General features: G+C 37.8%; 1 protein-coding gene across 1 annotated transcript in view; it reads left to right on the top strand.

Annotated features, from left to right (window-relative positions):
• Window positions 1-21,839, top strand: part of FBN1 (fibrillin 1) — a 151,414-nt gene that overhangs the window by 18,438 nt on the left and 111,137 nt on the right. The window contains exons 4-5 of the mRNA XM_065733896.1: window positions 2,547-2,642; window positions 4,233-4,328. Coding sequence (XP_065589968.1) covers window positions 2,547-2,642; window positions 4,233-4,328 — 192 coding nt within the window. The remainder of the gene's footprint in view (window positions 1-2,546; window positions 2,643-4,232; window positions 4,329-21,839) is intronic.

Raw genomic sequence — 21,839 nt, 5'->3', positions numbered from 1 at the left:
TGCCCACACACAGAGCGTGTGTGGATGTACTTAAGCTTGCTGTCTCTTTTGCAGGTTTATAAAGCTGCATTCCTGCAGTTATCTCTGTTTTGATTTGAGAAATTTCTATTGCAGACTGTTTACGAATTGGACCTGAAAGATAATGTTAATTTATTAAGAGCATTAATTTGTTCATGTTAACAAGAAAAGGCAAAGCTATAGGAATTGACTTACCAGCTTTATGGTAATTCCTATGCTTTTTCCTCGAGTCTCAGTCAATGCAATACCTTGGTACAGGTTATTTCATTCAGTGAAATATCTCTACTGACACAAATAGAGTTGTTGATGTAGCTGAGGAGAGGCTCTGGACCTGCAGTATTATGCTACTTTTCAGAAATGCAGTCTTAAAATCATCGTCTTAGCCCCAGACAGTCTTTTGCATGTTTTTCTATAAACTTCTGGAAGGGTAATATTTCAGAATAGTCAGTATTATTTGGAAATACTGCTTTCAACATTCCTGCAAAAGACAACAGAAAGTGCTTAGTTTACTGACTGTGTGTCACTGCTTTTATTGCATAGGAAAAAGGGAGAAAGACCACTGATTAGAATAGCTTGTTTTAGTAATTATGATGGGTTGTCTCTGCAGTCTCTCCTGTAATGGTATAAGTTTAAAAAAGAGGAAGAATTATTTTACCTTGGAAAAGCTTCTTTGAGAAGCAGTAAGACAAATTATGGAAACTTCTGTGTGTGTGTTATGTGTAAAGCCACTCCTTATCCCAAAATGGGGAAATATACTTGCTGTTACTTGAACAAATAATATGAAAATCATCATATAAGCTACTGTTAACCTTTTTATCTCAAATGTAGTTCAAACTATTTAAATGGCTTTGGTCTTCATGTGGGAATGGAAATTAGCTCTTGGCATAGCTTGCTCTAATTGAAATCAGTTTGTGGTTTTTAAGTTCCTTCCCTGCTTGACAGATGATATCATTTCCTATGCTTTTTGTAATCCCCTCTGTTTTTCTGAGATTGTATGAAGTTAAATTGAACTACACATTCTAAAGAAACTAGACACCTTTTTTCTGATGTACTTAGGGACATGGTCCAAAAATCTTCACCAGATACTCACTCTGTATTTGCAGACAATTTCTCTTTTTGTTGAGGAATGTTAGCATGTTTTTGTTGCCTGAAGTACACCCGAAGATGTACTGTAAATGTTAGGCACCAAAGAAATGTGAGGTACAGTGCTTACCTTTACAATTGAAGAATTAAGTGTACCAGTGTTTCAGATGCTAGATTATTGAAAATCCTTTATTCATTTGCATGTTTAACTTCTGCTCTGTGGACTCATCTCTGTAGATGGCAATACAGTTAGATTTATTAATAATGCTAAAAAAAATAATTCCATTCACATATTTTCAAACTGTAAAAAGCCAAACAATGCTTAAGGGCTTTGTGTAACAGGAAAAATTCAGTGGTTGGCATGGCACCTGTTAGCAGCAGGCTTTGGCAGTACATGCAATTTGTATTTTTCTGACCTGAGCATTTCAGACAGCATGGGGTAGGTATTCAGTGCTCCATCACAACCTACTAAAATGCTGATCTCCTGTAATCCTATCTGGGGAGGAGCCTTTCATGTGGTTCCTGTTAAGAGGTAAAGCATTTCCCGTCTGCATACTGGTGTGCCTGCCCCTGTTAGCAGCTGTGTTAGGGAGCAGCAGCTGTGAGGAGGACTTAATGGAGAGGCCTGCCCGCTGCTCTGTGCCTGATGAAAAGCTTTAAGTTGTTCCTGACCTCTAGTTAAAAAAACATATTTGTCCTTATTATTAGAAGAACGCAGCACATGCTTTTATGCTTTACTGGCGTTGGACTTGGCCCGTGTGCTAATCGTTACAAATGATGGGGCTGCTGCTGAGGAGAGCGAGCTGTGCTGCTCCTCAGCCTCTGCTCCTGGCAGGGAAGGTCTTTGGCTCTGGGGAAGTGCTGTCTGTGAGCTCCACAGGCACAGGAGCTAGCAGCAGCTTTATGTGGTGATGGGGTGAGCCCATAGAAGGTGTGCAAAAAGGAATTACCATTATTTGACCTTTTTGTGCAAGTCCTACCTGGCAGATCAGCTTCGGATTCTGTGTGTGTGTTGGCAGAGCCAGGCTATCCTCAGGAGCTTTCTTATTTCTTTCTCCTTAATGCTTCCTTTTCCTATTGCACATATGATAAGACTGTTAATCCTTAGTGGTATCTACCAGAAATCCAGTACCTTCCCTTTAGTGGTGTACTCTTTACACCACAAATTCTGTGGATTTATGCTCCATGTGAAGTGCTACTGAGTTCAGTGAGCGAAGGTAGCATCAAATTCTTGCACTGCAGCCTTTATTTCTTCGGAACTCAGTATTGTATAATCAGTATTGTTTTCTGTGCTGCTATTTTAAATATATCTTAAAATATGCATCTTCTGTTTCTAGTACTGCTTTCTAGTTCATATAATCAGTCCCTGAAGAAACTCCCTAGCAGACAATTGCATGTTTCTGCTTGGCTTGGTTTAACTCAGGAAAATCTTTTTTCCTTTCAAGTACAACACTGTAACATCCGGTGCATGAATGGAGGTAGCTGTAGTGATGACCATTGCCTCTGTCAGAAGGGATATACAGGAACACATTGTGGACAGCGTAAGTACATTTTATGAGCAGAGAAAATGTGTGTAATCAAATAATTCTGAGATATGTGAACTGGGTGCCTTTAACACTAAATTTCAGCTGGTATTGAGCTTGTTTTTGATCAGGTACAGTGGAATTTTACAGGAAAACACATGACTTTGTAATGAGTGCTGAGTGAATTCTTTCTGATCGGTACTATTAAAATAAACATCATGTGAATTCATCATAATTGGATATAACTTGATCCTGCAGTTCTCACAGTACCACAATTCCCGTTGACCTCCAGGGATTTACACTCACTAGAGCAAGAGGCCATAAATACAGAATTTACATAGGATTCAATTTTCATCTTAGATAAAATTGAGCTTTCTAATACAAAGCCTCTTTTTTATTTTAGGGATTTGTCTCAGAGTTAGCCATTACCCTGTAGGAGTTTTACTTATTTTGATATTATCTCGGTACAGTTGATCAACATATTTTTTATTTCCTCAATAAATCTTGAGCCAACAGCATTCCTGGATTTGCTGCTTGAAACCCCTCACAACCTGATTACGGTGGTCTCTTGCTGCTCTTGGCTAGAATGCTGTGAAGAAACTGAAATAAGGATGTACATGCTGTTTTTAACCAAGGCTGTTGTGTTGCTATCTAGTGAACTATTGGTCTGACAGAGAAAATGTGTTCAGCTTATTTAATGAAAACCTTTTGTGCTCTGTCGAAGTCAATGGCACACTTTACATGAACTTCAGTGAGACCAGGAATTTACTCTAATAATCTGGAAGAGAATCACATGGTGAAAGGATTAAGAATTGTATTTCTGCCTTCTCTGTGAAATATCAAGTGGATAAAAGAGGATAAATGGAAACATTTTTTCTACTGAAGTGAACGTGGAACGGAACAAAGAATAACACTACTCAATGAGCATCAAATTGTACTTAAAAACCCTTTTTTCATGTGAATGTTACATTTTCTGATTATTTTTGAAGGCAATTGCTTTTGGAATTTATTATGAGGAAAACTAGGCTCTAGTGACTGTGTGGTGCAGGGAAGAACATCTTGGATTAACTTAGTCAGAATAGACAGTGATTGCATTTTGTTATGCTGTTTGGTATCATGGATTATTAAGCACCAGCAACAAGCCTTTTAACGTGGGGTTTTTGTTATTATTTTTTTATTATGGCAGGGGTGCAAATGCATGGTTAGATGTGCTTGAATATTGGGAACACCACTGAGCATTTAAAGGTGCATTTCTCACCTGCAACTCCTATGTGCAATCTCTACTTTTTGTGTGTTTCTTTGCTGAGAGTTTGAAAGAGATGTTATTTCAAAGTTATGGAATTGTCTGGTCATCAAAGAGGCTTGAGAGAGCGTCAGAAGTCAGAGAAACTGTGGTTATTAGTATGTTTACATTATACCTCCTTGGAAAGTGGATTCATTATACTAATGAGGCCAGGAAATAGCAAAATATTCTAGAAAAAACAAATGTCCTGACCTGTTATGTTTACAGTTTTTACTAGTTTACCTGGGCTGGTTAAGTATGTAGTTTCCTTTTTTTTTTCTGAGAATAATGTAATAAAGACCACTTTTACCTTCCCTTTGATACAGCTGTGTGTGAAAATGGATGTCTGAATGGAGGAAGATGTGTTGCCCCAAACCGATGTGCATGCACGTACGGATTTACTGGACCCCAGTGTGAGAGAGGTATGTGGGGGGAAAAAAAAAGATACTCAAACTTGCTTAATAGTAATCTGAAAATACCATAAATATCACACATTCAAATAGTAATATTTTGTTGCTGTCTGTTAAGAAGTGTAGAATCCAAAATATGGCCATAATCATATTTGATAATCAGGATTAAACGCACTACAGTGCTTAGAGTCTTTCTTATATTTTTTGCTATGAAAATATTGTAATGGAAAAGCTGGCAAATAAAAAATACTGGTAATTGTCTTTAAATAGTCTTTGATTCAATTTTATGTCATCAGAAGAGCTGTTTGTATCTCTCTGATATGTCTGCTTACCAGTGATAAGTAGCAGATAAGTTTTGCTAAAGATTGAAGAGTATTTTCTGAACACTGGGATCTCAGTAAGAAGAATGGAAATATGAATTGTCTTTGGTTAAAAGCTTGAAGTTTGGAGGAAAGTAAAAGCTTTATAGGTTACAATTGTTTTGAATATTTGTACAAATTATTTGAATTTCAAGCAGTTATTGCTTGTCTGTTCTCCATGGGTGGAGGTTTGAGCCCTCAGTCTGTTGCTATGTACAAGTTTTGAAGTGGGGTTTTGAATACTGCTTTTATGTTGCCTGACCTTCAGCAACCAGTTTGACTCCACCTGATTGGGCTGAAGCCTGTTAACAGCTTCAGTCATGTCCCTCAGGGCCCCTTCCTAGTGTCAGGTGGAGCATGAAACAGGTGACACAAAGCCATTTGAGCCAAATCATGCCATCATGGAATCCCATACAAGTTTTTGAGCACAAGCAAATGTGCAGGTTTCACAGAGAAAACTGTATGTGTCATCCATATGCAGTTTTTACTTAGAACATGCGCCTGATTCTGTAGTTATCAGTAAAAAAGAACATACACATTAATATGGAGCAGTATTTCTAGTTAAAGCTCACTGCAGTACTGAAGCCAAATGATAGTCATATCTTCCCAGAAAACCTCTGACATTTGGCTTCTTTCACAGAGATTCTCTCCAGCCTCTCTACCTAGCTGAGCTAATGTGCTCCCCTCCTCTAAAAAAGGGTGTGGTGTTTTTTTTGGTCCTGGAATCACATTATCCCATCAGAACAATGTTTTCTGAAGATAACTTTTCAAATATAAGCTGATGTTGATCTTAGTAGGCCTGCATTGTTCAGCACGTGCACCTGTGTGGTCATTAGGGACGGGTCTGGCTGGATATGATTTTACACATCTGTCAACTAAGAAGGAGATCCATATTTTGGATCTTCCTCTGGAATGTTATGTGGGTTTATGACATTCCCTAGTGGGCTTGTGATGTATAAATGTGAATGGATAGTTTCCAGTAAATAGATTTACTTCATAAGGCATTAAACTTGTCAGATTTTTTTTTTTTAAATAACCAAAGCTTCTCTAAACAGGGTGGGGGGGGAAAAGGGGGAAATTACTCAAGAGAAATAGTCTTTGAAGCTATCCAATTTCTGGGGGAAGTAGGAGTGGCAGATTGTTGTGAAAACACCATTTCTGGATATAAATGTAATGTGAAGTGATAGCTTTTGTGGCACGCACATTTTCCGTGTGTTTGTGGTTTGACTTCTAGGGTATGCCATGCCACAGGCTGTATGTGCTTACAGTGATGCAAGTAATTTACTACTGCCTATCAATGCTTTCTTCTGCAAACACTGGCTAACAGTAACAGTCTGAGTGTTTATGGCACATATGTCACAGACCCAGGAGTATTCCAGCCATTGCTATGTGTGTGTCATAGCTTAGAACTGCACTGAAGCATCCAGATTCAGGAGGGTCGTTCTAATCATCAGATATTGAAAACAATAAAAATGTTCCAGGTGCTTGTATCAGAGTTTGAGCCAGTTTGTTAAGGTCAGCAGCATGTTGTGTTGTTTTGTCTGCTGTTTTAATTTTCCATACATTTGGCCCATATTTGTAAGACAAATTAGCTTGATTGATCTTACCTCAGTAAATGCTGACCACATGATTGTTAACAAATGTTACAAAACTTCTTTGTGAATGGTTTCAAATACATGCATAATGAAAGAGCTTATCTGGTAAAAGACCTACTGTTTCACCGTGAAGCAAATTCCATCACATCTGTGGCATGAGCAGTTTTATGTATTTATTCTTTCAGGGAGAAGCACTGGACAGTTTCAGCATACAAATTACTTTTTGTGTGGCTAAGAGGTGTTAACGTTGGTATAAAACACCAGGAAACACATCAGAAGGAGTTTTTACAATCACTATTATTACTGAAATTCCTCTTCACATTCTGGGAGAGTGCATACTGTGTCACCAAGTGAGATATGCGTTGTCAGAGCCGGATTGATAACTGTGATATGTTGAGTCCTATCACGTGTATCATGAGCTCCTAAGCTGTGTGTATGCTGCTGGGTGCCCTTCCAGAGCATGGGGAGCCTCCAGGGCACACTCACAAGTGTATGCAGGTGTATCATAAATACAGTAGACCTGCTTTTCCTTTGAGATAGTGTTCATCTAAAGGGTGAACTTGACAAAAACTGAACGGTAAAAAAAATCTAGTGGAGTTGGGAAATGCTTCCTACAGCAATTTAAGATGTTGAATATACATAGCCCAGAAAGGAAAATATTTCATGCATATTGACTTAGTTAAAATTTGAACTTTAACCATTCATTCTGGAAGGTGCTGAGTTCTCTGGCTGTGATCCGTTGATGGGCTTTGACATGCATTTAAATGTAAACTTGAGATGTCAATATGCATAACATTATTCAAATGCTTAAGGGTCTTGCTGGATTTTGGCCAAAGCGTTCAGAATTGATAGTGAGTTCTGAGAGGTGCACCTGAGATGTGTACTCAGCTTGAAGCATATCATTTAGTCGTGATGCTGTCAAAAATAAATCACAGGTAGTAGAAAAGTTAAGATCCAAGCAAACCTAACTTTCTTCTGCTGGTTAAGAAATGGGCACTGTCTTTACACCACTTAACTTTTAATAATGAACGAGTTACAGGTTTTGCAGTTCCTTTAAGAGTCACTGAAGACACTTGAGTCAGAGATTTAGCTTAGTTTCCCCTGACGATGATTCAGAACATCGTCAGCTCTTTTTGTTGTCTGTAAATAGAGCCTGGGGAATTTAGCTAGCTGTGTTAAATGCCCACATTGGGATCTTTTGAAAACATTCCCCTGTTGAACATTTGATGAAAGTCCAGAGGAAAAGTGATGTTACAGACTCAGAGAGATCAGACATCCCAATCAGATTTGATAGAATGATGTCATCCAATTTAGTGCATAACAGCTACCTTGACCTCTTGGAATCTCTTCCTCTGGACATTTGGATGGTTATTGAGACACTTCCATAGAAAATAAAACCATATATTTTTATTATTCTGCTATTGAAAAAAATGCAATGAAATGTGCTTTTCTTTTTCTGTCTGGATCCAGTTAGAGGAACACAGTGGAAGCTTAGAATGTGTTACAGCCCTGTTTGTTTATTTGAATGCTTATGACAATATCAGGGGCTCAATCCTGCTGCATTTTGGAGTTTTGCCACTCACTTCACATAGGAGCTGAGTAGGGCCTGATGTAGTTCAAATATTAAAAATGTACACGTGTGTTTTGTGTTTTTCTGGACTCAGAATATGAGCAAATGATTGCTTTTTCTTCAGACAGAGTCGTTTCTGTACTGCTCGCTCCATGGCAGAAATTTTTGCTTAATTTTTAATTATATTTGGCCATTATTAAAAGTTCCCAGAATTAATGCCATATGTAAAAATATCTTTCCCAGAGCCTCTGTATGAAACTGCAGCCGCTGAAAGTGCTCGAGAGTAGTGTAGTGGTGTGTATATTTTTTTCTTTCTAAATATTACAACGAGCAGAATGTTTTCACAAAGAGGACACTGCACCCCTTAGTGTGCCCCGTCTCTGGTATTTAGTCTAAACGGAAAGTAAATAACAAAGTGTAGATAGCAGTAAAAGTATGTTCCCAAACCCTTATGTTGCATTTAAAGTAGTATTGCAGCATATGGTAGCTGGCAAACATTTGAATAAACTTGATTTTTGTAGCTGTCTTCCAAGAAACACATCTGTTGACATAGACATAGACGTGTAGTTTCTTCGGCCCTGTAACATGGATACAGTGTGTACAGTATTACAGCAGCAAACTACAGGATGGCTAACCTTGGAGGCCTGGAATAAGTATTCTAACACTATTTTCCCTCTGAATTTATAAATTATGAAAAACTGCTTCAGGCTGACATTAAATATATTCAGTCACAGACTGATGTTTCACTTTCTTTAACAGAATTTTAATCCATGTTGCCATCCTTAGTATCTTTCAGTTTTGAAATAGAAATTCAATATCAGCAGCTAGGAAAATCTTTTCTATGAAAGAAGTTGAGTTGGATGGATGAGGAGTTCTTAACATTTTTTTAAATCACATTTGCAGCTTAACACCGAGAAAGATGGTCTATACAGAATCAGTATGTGTGATTGAAGACCATTTGAAATACTTACCAATAAATAGGTCTTTGGACCAGAACTCGTTACTAAACTCAATTTGTTATTTAATGCCAAAAAGCATTTTTAGGGTCTTTTGTATGTGAAAGCTTTTATCCATTGTTCTGCTTCTTGCAAATACACTATCCAGCTATTGTGTGCTGCTTGCTCTATACATAAAGCATCTGAAAATACCGCATAACGTGTTTTAAAATGTTCTTTCGGATATATGCTTAAAGCTTAATCAAGATCCATAAATGATTCAGTACATATGGGCTTGGGTCTCTTGTGAGATGTAAGGACTCCAACTTTTGTACATGAAGCTGAACATTTACATTTTGTTCCAAATTGAGTTTTGGTTTCAGTCAAACAAATCCAAAGTTTTCAATCAGCTATTTGGCAGCCCTCTCAGTATTTCCATGCCTTCCTGATTGGCTGCTAAGGGCACTGACCTTTAGAGTGCAGCAAGGTATTACTTGGCCTTTGCATTTTGCTTTGACTTGGTTTTAGTTGTGACAGTGGTGCTGCATACAAATTTAATCACAAACTGAGGAGCCCATGCTTTGGTTGAGGTAGAAACAGTTTTTTGAGTGGTAATGGCATATGTTAATACAAACAGATTTAAGAAATTACGTTGCAAACATTGGAATGCAATACTTGTGTTGTTCTTATTGGTGAGATTTGATTCTTGCGTGGAGGATGTAAAGGGACTCACAGGAGAATCACTGAGATCATTCTCTGGGTACTGCAGACAGCTGTGTTGCTGTACCCGACGCCTACCTCCAGGTGTGCTGGCAGCCTCTGGGCATGCCTTTGCTCCACAAGAAATTCATTCCTGCTTTCTGCAGTTAGGGGCTGAACCTGCGCTGGCTTTACTCATGTGGTCTGTATGGTGATATCTTAAGAAATAAAGAGTGGAGCCCTGTGCTTTCATCAGGAGGCTTTGTTGAAGTTGCGTGCACAAGGAGATGTCTATGTTTGGTTATGTGATGTTACATTAACGTAGATACAACTTTTCTGTACACAGTGGAGGTGGTTGAAAGATATAACTTCCTGGAATGGCCTGCACTGCTGAATTTGTGCTCTGCAGAGCTCCAGGGAGAACTGGGAAGAGTTTGTCTGATGTTTTATCACAGAAGTTAGATTTTTTGTGTGTGCTGAGAGGCTGAGTCAGCCTTGTTGATTTTAGTTGTCGTTGTAGCATCTTGTTGCATTTGAGGCCTTCAGGGTAAATATCTTCAAACCATTCTTGCTTTCTTAGTACCATTGCAACGTTCCCTTTTTTCAAATTTCACATCTCCCTATTTATAGGTTCACGTGAGTCCTCAGAATGTAAAGTAGCTGAGTGCAAATAATTTCTTGTGAAGCTTTCCATAGAGAAGGTGTTTTCTTGATAGCGACCTCTGCAGCTGAGCATGGTACAGGGACTGAGTAAATGAGGATGGAATCTTATTTAGTGACACTGACTTGGCTATTTATGGGGAAAGATGTTCCTTCTTGTCTGTGCCACAGCAAGTTTTGATATAAGAAAGCACAGCTACCTGAAATACTTCAATATCTTGCAGTGAAAACTGATGTTTTCCTTGAGAATCACCTTGAAAATGTAAATAAGCGTTTTTCCATTCATACCTCTATTCTCATTGAGTTGATAAGCTGAAAATTACTGCTGCAGTTGCATAAAAAAAAAAAAAGAAAAAAGAAAGAAAAAAGAAAAGAAAATATCAGTACATATGATTCCTCAATCAGGTCTGTGTCACAGGTTTTGTTGCTGGTGTTGGTTTTTAAGTGATTAAGGATTTAGGTATTTTTAAGACTTCATGATGGTATTTTCTAACAAAGAGAATTCTTCTAAAACATTGTAGGTCTTACCTAATGCAAGGATAAGCTCACAAGGGCATTTCCAAGAAAAACAATTCTTTTATGTAGGTCAGCTACGAAATGGGAATGAAAATACATCTTAAGCAGAAGTGCTCAAAATGGTCATTGTTACTGTTATGTCACATGTAAGTTTTCTTTCAACGTATTTCTAACAGAGTTGATGAAATCTGTTACATTTAGAAAAACAGCTCATATTCTATCTGAGCATAGAAGTGGCAAAAAGTCATAGGAAATAACTGCATAGGAGTGGTTGTAAAGACAGTCACTTTCACATTTCCAACTGGCCTTGAGAAGTTCAGGAATAATGACTGAGTGGTTTTTATAATTTTTTTCAGTGACAGCTTGTACGGTTTGGCACTCTGGAGAAACGCTGTAGGAAAAGAAAAGAGGCCTAAATAAGGTCTAAAATGAAAGGAGCCCTAAGAGAAAGATCACTTTCCAAACTCTGCTATGCTGTAAAACAGTCTGGCTTTGGACTCCTTATCCAGAAGAAAAAAAAAAAAAAAAAGGACAAAAAACCTCTTTTGGAAAAAGGGAATTTCCTTATGTTAGGAAACCAAGACTCAAAATTTCTCTTTGTAAAAAGATGTGTAAAAGCTAGAGATAAGTACTTAAACAAACAAACAAAAAAAAACTTGAAAGTTAGTAAAGTGTGTGGGTATATACATGTACACATGTATACAAACACACATTTATATATTTTAAAACAGAAATAAGAAACTTGTAAGCACCTTGTTACTGATTCTGATCTCACATGTTTACCATATGTCTGCTGCTGGTATTGCCCATGCTGTGCTAACAGAGGTAGGCTAACATATCTGCAGCCTCAACTTCAGGTCGCTGAGACATAGTCTTCATTTTCTTTCTCAGTGGCATAATCCAGGTCCCAGGCCCCGTTAAGAAGGGTTGATCTCTGCACTGTTTTCTTTCAAGAATATTCAGTGTTGCATAATACTTTTTAAATGAGTGTTTAACTTGACTAAGGTTAGCTTACTGAATGATGCCAGGCTTTTGGTATAATGGTTCTGTCCTCATCTCTTAGATGTTGCAAAGTGTACCTGGTGGCCTCCAGGAGTTTCAGTAGTGTCCTTTCTTTCTCCTTACTCCTTGGGATATGACTTTCTAATGCTTCCTTTCTCTACACAGAGGTGCTGACAGCCATAGGGGAATGGGAGCTTAGGATAATGTTTGTAGTTTTGTCCTTGGGGAAGTGGTGGCTGGGGCTTTCAGCCCACGTCACTGCGTGTGTGACATGAGATAAAGCTCCTGCTCTGCTGTGGTGAGACAAAAGGAGCCTCACTGACATTGCAGCTTTGGTAATTAATTTAGTGATATTGTATTAGATTTACTGTTTTGTTGTTCTGTTTTTTGTTCCTTTTGTATGGATGGCGATTTCTTTGTGCTCTTCAGCCTTGAGATTATGTCATTGGTTTTGTAAGGCGAGATGCTTATATTGCATATGTTGTTTCCACTGCTCATGATAGCTTTATTGAATCCAGTGTAAGATCAGTTTTCAGCAAGACTGGGGAGATCAGATTATCTCCAACAAAATCAAAAACCACAATAAATTAACATTTACTACTCAGTGGAGTGACTCTTACATATCAAATAAGGTATTCCCTTTTTGTTTGTTTGTTTTTAATAAAGCCATAAGAATTACAGAAGAGAAAGGGGATAATTTCTAAGGTTTTCATCTTACAGAATCACTCTAGGGTGAAAAAGACCTCTTCCTGTTTGCAGCATCTGATAGCCATAGACAACCTGCTCTATGTCCAGTCACCTCCTGGAAAGTGTGTTAACATGTATTTTAGTCTGTGATTAGTTGTAGCACATCCTATTCAAGCCTGTTATCCATTTAAGGAAGATCTAGAGCTAACTTTGACAAAGTATTCATAATCCTGGATGTTTTGTGTTTGTTATTGGTGGTAGTGGGTTTGTGTGTGTTCGGGGGGGGGGGGGTGTTATTTATTTATTTTTAGTTGTGCTTTGTACGCTCTGAATAGTCTGTGACAGTGATTAATTGAAGGCTGTGAAATGAAAGCACATATTATGCTGATATTCTCTAGTGGAGTTGCCTAATAAAATTCTAAAACTGGAACAATTTGTTTAACAATATGAAATGAGCTGACAAAATCACACTGCTTCATGGGATGTGGAATAGGGAATAGTTTTAACTCCTAGTAACATGAGTACTATGCTACAAACAAAAAAGCAGATGAATTTCTCTGCTTGCACTTGACAGTGGCTGTAGGTTTGTCACTTAAAACAAAAATATGAGGATTTGCTACAGAGTCCCATCTAGAATCAAACCTATGTAAGGCTGCATGTTGGGGTTGCTGGTACACACCATTTGTCTGTGGATGAGTCTTGACAAGCTTGACTTTGAGGGGGGAAGAGAGGACAAATATGTAGTGGAATTCAGGATATTTGGCAAAATTATGGACGTGTTCTTCCAGTGAATGTGAACTATCTTCAAATCCACAGTGGTAATTCAGTGGGCTGTAGTACTCGTTCGTGCTCATCACGTTATACCTACTATGCTTGTATGTCATAGTATCACAATGTGCTGCATTTCCATGATTCACAATCTCCGTTTATTTTTCACTATGAGATTTTAACTTGAAAATATTATATATTGTAATTGGTACAGCTATGTAGCATGCAAATGAGCAAACTTTTAGACATACTTTGAGATCTTTTCCCCTGTTTTGACTGGTAATTTCATCTGAATTAGAAGGAAACCAGGTCTCTTAAGTCAAGTGGGATTTAAAGATCCCAAAACCTTCTATGTCTGCTTAAGTTTCTGAGAACTAGGACAAGAAAGAAAACAAGAAACAGTTGCCATGAAAAGCACACTGTATAATTCCTCTAAAGTGTGATTAGGATGAGTCTTACAGTTAGACACTTTGAAAGGCTTCTTCGAGAGCCATTGGACGCGTCCCTGTGCTGGAATAGTATGTCCAGACATCTCAGCTCAGCTGAGCAATATAGTTACAGAATACTACTTGAGCTTGAAATGTTTATAAGAGGTAATAGTAAAACCAGCAAGCAATGAATTATAATTGTCCTGCTGAGGTACGATGAAAGCCTTTATGAGATTCTCAATGTCCCAGTGGGACAGTATGGGTGGTAACTTGGAGAGATCTGCAGAATGGTAGTATGACAGCTTTACAGTCGGATTAATACAAGCTTCAAAAGAAACCACAGGGTCAAAAATGACTTCCAGACTGCAGGCTTTAAAGGTGAAAAGATCTACCATTGAAATGGTCAGTTAAAAAGGACAGAAGTGTTACATACTGTGAGAGTCAGTGTTAGATCAGTGGCTCCAATAACTTTCAAGATATAGTATCTGCATCAATAAGGTATATGTAGAATTAAATGGTGTGAGGCTGCATTACTTATCTCAATTACTTGATTCTTGAGAAATTAGAAGACCATTTGTTGGTGCGAGCTTCTTGAGAGTTTAAAATAAGGAAAGATATGTTTTCTTTGTAACTTACTGTGTAATAAAAAAAAACAAAAGAAGTAGGTGAGGAAGGATAGAAAGATGGCAGAGGGTATCTAGCCAAATCCTTCCATGCATCTCTCAGAAAGATAGCATGGAAATCAGGAAGAGAAGTTTAGACTGCTTCTTAGGCAGGGAAAACCCAGCAGAGATGTGCATTCCATCCATCTGAACGGCTCTTATAGTAAAAACATTGCTAGATGTGAGCATGGTCCAGGAATGGCAAATGATGAATGACTTAGCAAGCTACCTTTCTGGGTATTTAATCCGTGTGGTTATCTAAATAAATTGAAATGCTTCTCTTGGCCTGAGCCAGTTCTGGGCGAAATGAAGTGCCGTGCATTAAACCTTGTGCTATTTCAGCTCTAAGGTCTCAGCAGGAACCTAACAAGATATGGCTTCATGAAAGGTGATACTATATTAAACTAACAGTACAAGTTGTATCAAACTCAGTTCCAAACTCAATATGAAAGTCATGTTTTTAGAAGGCATTTTGAATCTAGCACTAGCACTTCAGTCACTTGCTGATGTCAGTATTAAAAAAATGCTTTGTACAGCTGCTGACTATAAGGAAGATGAGAGGTTAAATTGGGTTAGCGGAAATGAAAGGCGTGCAGTGGAAGAAATATTAGTATCAGAATGTTTATAGAATTTGTCATTAAATAGCGGAGGTGTTTAAATTGGAGGGCCAATTTAAAGCATTCATTTAAAAAAGGTTTTTTTCCTTTTATGTTAAATTGAAATTATTTATTTGAGGTATAAAAGGAAACATCATTTTTTTCCTCTCTTTAAAAATAAAAATAAGTAGAAATGATGGCAAATCACTCTCAGTTTCTTACTCTTCAAACTTTCCTGAGCTAGGGCCTGAGCCACCAACGTGTATTAGAATAGCTCTGCTATTCTTACTACGGTTGATTACAGTTCTCTGTTATAAAGGGTGGAGGCACTTGGTTGTTCTCCAAAGAAAGTGAGTAATAATTGACCTAATGTACAGAGCACATGAATAACATATTCTTTTGGTAAGAAATTTATGTTTTACTGGGTGTGCTAGAGTTCACATCCCTTTTTCACATCTTCCAAAAGATTTTAAAATACTCAGCTGCTCTATTAAATTTCTAATTCAACAAATACTCAAATACAAAGTATGCATTAGATAAAGCTCTTGAGTTGAATCCAAACATTGAAAAATCTTTTAATCTGTCTTGAAAACAGCTGTTTAGAATTTTGAATAGAAATAACAACTTCCTTCAGCCTATGTCGTCGATGTCTGCTTCGAACTCAAGCAGGGAGGAATTTCTTTCTGTTGCTCTGATGCAAAGCCTTGCTGCAGGTCCAAGGGTTCAACTATCCTCGGAACATACCAGGATTGGTATCCTGCTCTTGTTAAAAATCAGTGCAAATGCTTCCTTTGAATTCAGTGTGACAGAGGACAGACTAAGAAGACTGGAGTTGGTTTTGACTTGTTAGTGTTAGTCATCTAGTGTGTGGCTGCACATGCTCTTATTGACATCTGCTGCTGTTTAGAGACTGCTATTGTTCTTTGTATACGTTTGCTGAAGGAATTCTTGATATGAGAGTTGTGTTTTTCAGTGTCTGAGATCATTCAGACAAATTGGATAAATATATATGTTTTGCATATCCGCATTTGTTCCTTGTTCATAATACTTACATAATGCTTTATAAGATTACCTAATGACTCCTCATGAAAGAGTACAAGTGAAATTTCTAGGCAACTGATCATTGTATCCAAAGAAATACAAGAAGAGTTCAAGATGGCTAATGTTACAGTGAACATCAAAAACAGTAATTATTTGCCACTTACTGTAAACTAGTGCCAAAACCCTGCAGACAGTGGCTTACATTTGTTCTACAATTCTTGTTTGGCTACAACCAGAGGGCGGATTATGAATGCATTTCACATACAACAACAGCTACAAGAAAAGCTGTGAGTGATATTTTCAACTCAGGTAGTAGAAGTCTTATATTGTTAAGGGAAGTGAAGCCTGGATGAAAATTCTTGTTAAGTATGGAGGTGTTTGAAACCCTAGTGAAATCAGAGAAATGGGATACCTAGAGACTTGGGTTGGCTTTGAATCAGACCTCAGAGTTTACACAGTAGGACTATTTTTTGCCAGATTTCAAGAAGGTGCATGTGATTAATGAGAAAGCAGTTTGCGCTGTGCTGTAGTACCATGCACTAATGTCAGCTAGTAATTTTGGCTAAAAGCTAGATAGAAGCCTCAAATATGAACATGCTCTAACAGAGAAGGCTGCTATCTCTGGCTCTAAGGTATAGAAATGCTGTTTCTTGTAGTGGTATTCATTTAACAGCAATTTGAGGTTTCACGTTGACTAATGAGAGATACTGTAATGGAGTAAACAGCAAGCAAACCACATAGATCTAGTTCCGTTTTATAATATAGCATTCCTTTCCTTTTGGGCTTATGTGCTGCATACACAATCTATCTTTGATATTCTCATTTCTAAAATGCTTCTTGAAGGCAGATATGTTAATATATATTGGTTAACGCATAGAGAAGTATGTGTGCATGTGTCCTCCAATATGTTTTTTTGAAATCCAAAGGGCCTTATCATCACTTCAAGTGGGTTGATGTTATACTCAAATTCGAGCACGTGGGCAGGAGTTTTGGGCCATCCTTTTCCCACGAGATGGCATCCTGAATAGATGGAGTGCTCAGCATGCCGGTGACTCTCTGCACCTCATTCAAAGCAGGAGGATAGCCTGATACTCACATGAAAAATAAATAAGATCATTTTTATGAGAAGAGCTTTTAATCAGCTGTTTAAAATATGCTGATCCCATTTTCAATTTCTAATTAAATGAGGGAAGGAAGGAGATCTGCATGCTGCCCAGCAGGAGTTCCATCCAGTGGTTATCTCATTTCAAGCATGTGGGCTAAATTATATTATCTTTCTAATTTAGGCTTATAGTATATTCACACACTAATAAAATGGCTGTGTATAAAGGCAGATTAACCACTGGAAGCACATTTTATTTTATAAGACTACACTATTTGATGCTTTGAAAACATTTTTCTAATTTGAATTTTATTCATCACAAGCCTAGTCGAAGCCTGAAGCTTAATTATTGAAATAGATATTTCCTTAAAGGAGTGATGTGGATAAAAGATGGTATTTCTAGAAACAATCTTATTTACCTTTTGGATATAGTGCATAATACCTCTGATGATCAGGAGAAAGTTCTCTTCTACTGAAGGGTCTTATATTACGATCTTTCTGCTGTTTTATGATAATTTTTTAAAGCTTCCTAAAAGTTTTCCCACAGTGCTGGTTTACAATTAGCTGAAACTTTAGACAGCACTAAAAACAGACATAGTCTGTTGTTTCATTAGCATTGCCTTGAGTGATGCATGTGTATCTGTGACCACCTCCATTCTTAAATATACCCATCCATTAAAAAAGAAAATATTTCCTATATTTTTAAGTACAAGTTTAAATTGGCACTGTAATTACTAAACCTTTCAGTTTAGATAGATGCCAGAGCTCCCACAGAGGAATAATACACTATTTACCCTATCGGCTTGAAAATGTCAAAACAGAAACAATATAGAAGTCAACTCCACGTTTAGGGGGGCGCAGGGGAGGACAAGAAAGCCCTCATGCAAAATACAAGGTTAATATCTGTGATTTCTGTAATCACTGCTTATTCATGTGGTCACCTAAGTGCTTGCTAGTATATAATATTTCAGAGTACATAGCCAGCTGGAATACTGGGGTCTGCTGCATCAGTGGTAAACTGATTGCATCACTGCGAAGTTCTTGGGCATCTTTGTGCTTCTCAGCATGTAAAGGTGAGCACTGTTGACTGCTCCTTTTCTGCTTGATGCACAGGTTGCTCTCCTGGATGTCTTCTCCTGGCTGGCTGCTCCTCACTAGTTGGCTTTCTGGACCTCCCTTTCCACTACTTAGTAGGCCAGCCTGTCCTGGCAAACCTCCCTCTCCTGGCTGGCTGGAGCAACTCTCAGGCTGTCCTTTTCCTACCATTCTTTCTCAGCCTATTTTGCACATGAAATCTGGTTCCCAGTGTTTATTTCTCCGTGTCTTTGTGCTCCCACTTGTGTTGGACTTGCTTTGATCCATCCTGTCTTTGCTGTGTTTTTTTCCCTCTTTTCTTTTTGCTGTCTTGGCTTGTTGGATCCTTGTTTTATTCACACTTGTCCCTAAACGCTCTGTGCACTGGCTTTCCCCTTCCTACAGGCAGTGTACATCATTCCTGGAGATTGCTATCTTTTACTCTTGTCTGATCTAGGAGCCACTCACTGTATTTGCAACGGATGATGTTGTACTGTTACTAATAGAAAACTGATTAATTCTGTAGGTTGAAGTCATGGTTGTTTATCACTTTTTTTTACTATAGGATTTTTAAATTCATTTATGAACCAGTCTGTGCTTACATAGAAATGCCTGTGGTAAAGCCCTAACTGAGGTGTCTTGTGCTTCACTGATGTCTTCCATAATTGTGAATTATAAGTTGTATGTCTAAATCTCCCTGACATTTCCCTTAGGACATAGAAATGTCACAATTCACTATTCTAATCCAGACATCACAATTGTAACTGTAGTCTCACAAACACTTCTGTTTGTTAGTGTGGAAGAAGTGTTTTTAGACCATTGCAGCAATGGGAAAGGCAGTGCAGGCAGAATTCATTGCAGATAAAGAAAATCTAGTGCAGAAGACACTGTGAGAAAAGACAAATTCTGTGGCCCTTCTTCAGCATGCTTCAAACTTTGTTCTGCAGTCCTTATTCAGGCACAGTTCATGCTAACGTTACTTGAAGTTTTGTCTGAGTTAGGACTAGATAAATGCATCTCTGTTGCTAGATTCTATATCCTCATGTCATCCCTGCTTAAGAACCACATAAACTATCCTTATATTTTGTTTTACTCAAAGCTATTTTTAAACACTTTTTTCTTTTTTTTTTTTGCCCGTTTTCTTTCTCCCTGATTGTGGGAGAAATGTCATAAATCACTCTAAATGCTGATTAACAAGTCAGTGTCCAATGGTAAATACACAACCTTGTCCACTGGAAAATACTATTACTCCCCCCATTTGTTTTTTCCTCTCATGTCAAAAACGTGAATCTCATGTGAGACGGCATTGTTCCCATGTAGCTGCCCGTTCCTTTCAAGTGAATATCATCTGTCCTTCTCCTCTGTGAATTTTAAAGTTTTTTGGATTGCTTTTACGCGTGTGACCAGTATAGATATATTTCTGTATAAAAAGTAGTTCATAGCATCTATTGAGTTGGAAAATTAATTAGACGACCTAATTGATTGTGCATGAGTTCTTCTGTGGAATGTGTTCTGCTGCTGTTGCACTTGCCCAGCACAGAAAATCTCAAGAGCTAATTCCTTTGGTCATTTATTACAAACTGACAATTAACAGAATTTAAAAAAGACTTGAAGATTCAAAACATGAAAAATGTTAGGTGAAAAATCTTTTCTCCTTTTATTGCAGTAATGCCAAGATGACTGAATTCAGCTCAAAGCTCCCTTTATCATTCACAAAACATGCAAATCTGTGTCCCAAAGGCTGTGTAGTCTGAAGAGGAAAGAACCATACAGTATCCAGAAGTATTGGCAGCCCTATGTTACATACAGAGAGATTGTCACTTGTGTAAGGGTATACAGGGAGTCTGTAGCAGAGTCTGAATCTGAACCCAGGTCATCTCAGTCCCAGCCAAGTGTCTCAACCACAAGACTATCCCTCCTCTTCAGTATGTCAGTGTAGAAAGTAGGCCAAAAAGTAGTTTCCATCCTTTTATGCACAGCATTTTGTAAGGCTGTGAAGGATTATGTATTAGGCATCTGGATCAACAGCAGTTTCTGCAGATCCTTTTATCTGTAAACAGAAGCAAAGCCTGTTAGTGCTTAGTAAGTTTCATATAAATTATTATTTTATTGTTAAATTTCATAGTTAAATCTGTATGTAGCATGCTTAATTACAAAGCATTTTGATGATTTTTAAGAATGGAAAACATATGGAAAATGTATTAAAAGACCTCTGAGTTCTGCGGTGCCCTTAATTTTCATGTATTTTAGGTTCTGCTCCTGCTTGCTTATCTGATTAGGCAGCAGTTATGTGCTGTGCCAGGCTATGTGGTACACAACATAAACTGAGAAAGGGAGGCTCAAATGGCATAACAGGCTAGTTCACCCACTTTACTTGGAGGTTAAGTACTCCTGTGTGGGGAACTAGTGACAGTAGTGGTTAGCTGACCTATGTCTGGGAGATTCCTATTCTACTGAGTACTTTCTTGTCTTCTCTGTATAGTTTTGTGTAGTTACAAAACTTCTGCTGCAATATTTTTTGCTTCAAATGGAAGTGTAAGTATGCGAGGAGGGAGCAACATTGATACCCACCATTTTCATTAAACTAGTATATCCCATTTTTGTAAGAAGTCAGCTTTACTCTGTTGTAGCGTACAAAGGCCAGAGCTGTTTGTTCTCTGCTTTGCCATAGTTAGCTATTGACAAACACCTGGTTCTTTTGCTGAGCTACTGATTCTTTTCTCCCATATTCTCCAAATAAAAATTACTTATTTGGTTCTCACTGACATGTATTCTTGAAGCATCATTGTTAGGAACTCTTATTCAAAAGCATTAATTCTAGATATTCTGTGCATTTACACTGATAGTAATCAGTGATTGTCATGTCAATAAATAAATAAATAACCATTGATGTTTATGCAGAATAGAAGAGAATCCTTGTATTTCAACCCTAAATCTCTAAAATAGTTATAAGAAATCATCTGAAAATGTGCAGGGATTGGTGTGTTGGACTGTTCAGTGCAAACTTAGGTTTCCAGGAGTCTGATGCTATTTCCCATGACCATATAATGAATTAAATACTATTAGAGTGTGTCACTTTCACTTGAACTGGTATGGGCTAGCTTTTGGAAAGGGACCTCTGCTGCAGAGTGGATCTCTCCCTTAACTTCATCCCCTCAGTGGCTGTATTTTTGTGTGGCAGTTTGTATATGTGCAGTCCCAAGAAATGGGCTTCTCCGCAGAATCATGGAATGGATGAGGTTAGAAGGGTCCAGTGGAGGTCATCTAGTTCAGTGCCCTGTTCAAGCAGGGGCACTTGGAGCAGGTTGCCAGGAGCATGTCTAGGCAACTTTTTTTTAACATATTGCTATTGGAAATGTATTCCAAAGAATATATATAGCTATAAATACTTGGGAAACAGTTTTGGTTTTGACAGACTATTTAATTGAGAATTGTCATGAACAGTTTCTCTAATCCTTAGATTAAAAATGTGATGTATGCAGAAAATACTCAGACATATGAGTTCATTCATTCTTGGATTTTGAGGGGATATCCATCTCTTAGTGCTACTAAAGAAGACACCTTCAACTAAGCTGTTAGTGAAGATGGGGATAGCAGTGCATCTTGAAGAAATAATACAGCTTTACGTGCTTTCACTAAATAATAATAAAGCTGATGTTCATGGGTTCTCTCCAATAAATATAGAAGTCTAAAAGCTCTCTGAGTGACTTAGATTTTCTGTAGCTCATTAATGATTAACAGTTTAAGGCTTTAGTACATCTTAAAAGGAAAAACAATTACAAAGAGAGAACCCTAGGCTTGCTGAAAACCTATAAAATCCAAAAAAGAC

Source organism: Cyrtonyx montezumae, unplaced genomic scaffold (assembly GCF_038088225.1).
Source record: "Cyrtonyx montezumae isolate F1298 unplaced genomic scaffold, pur_monq_1.0 scaffold_17, whole genome shotgun sequence".
In the NCBI taxonomy this organism is placed as follows: domain Eukaryota; kingdom Metazoa; phylum Chordata; class Aves; order Galliformes; family Odontophoridae; genus Cyrtonyx; species Cyrtonyx montezumae.
The sequence above is the reverse complement of the archived record's forward strand: the minus strand, read 5'-3'. Positions and strand labels throughout refer to the sequence as shown.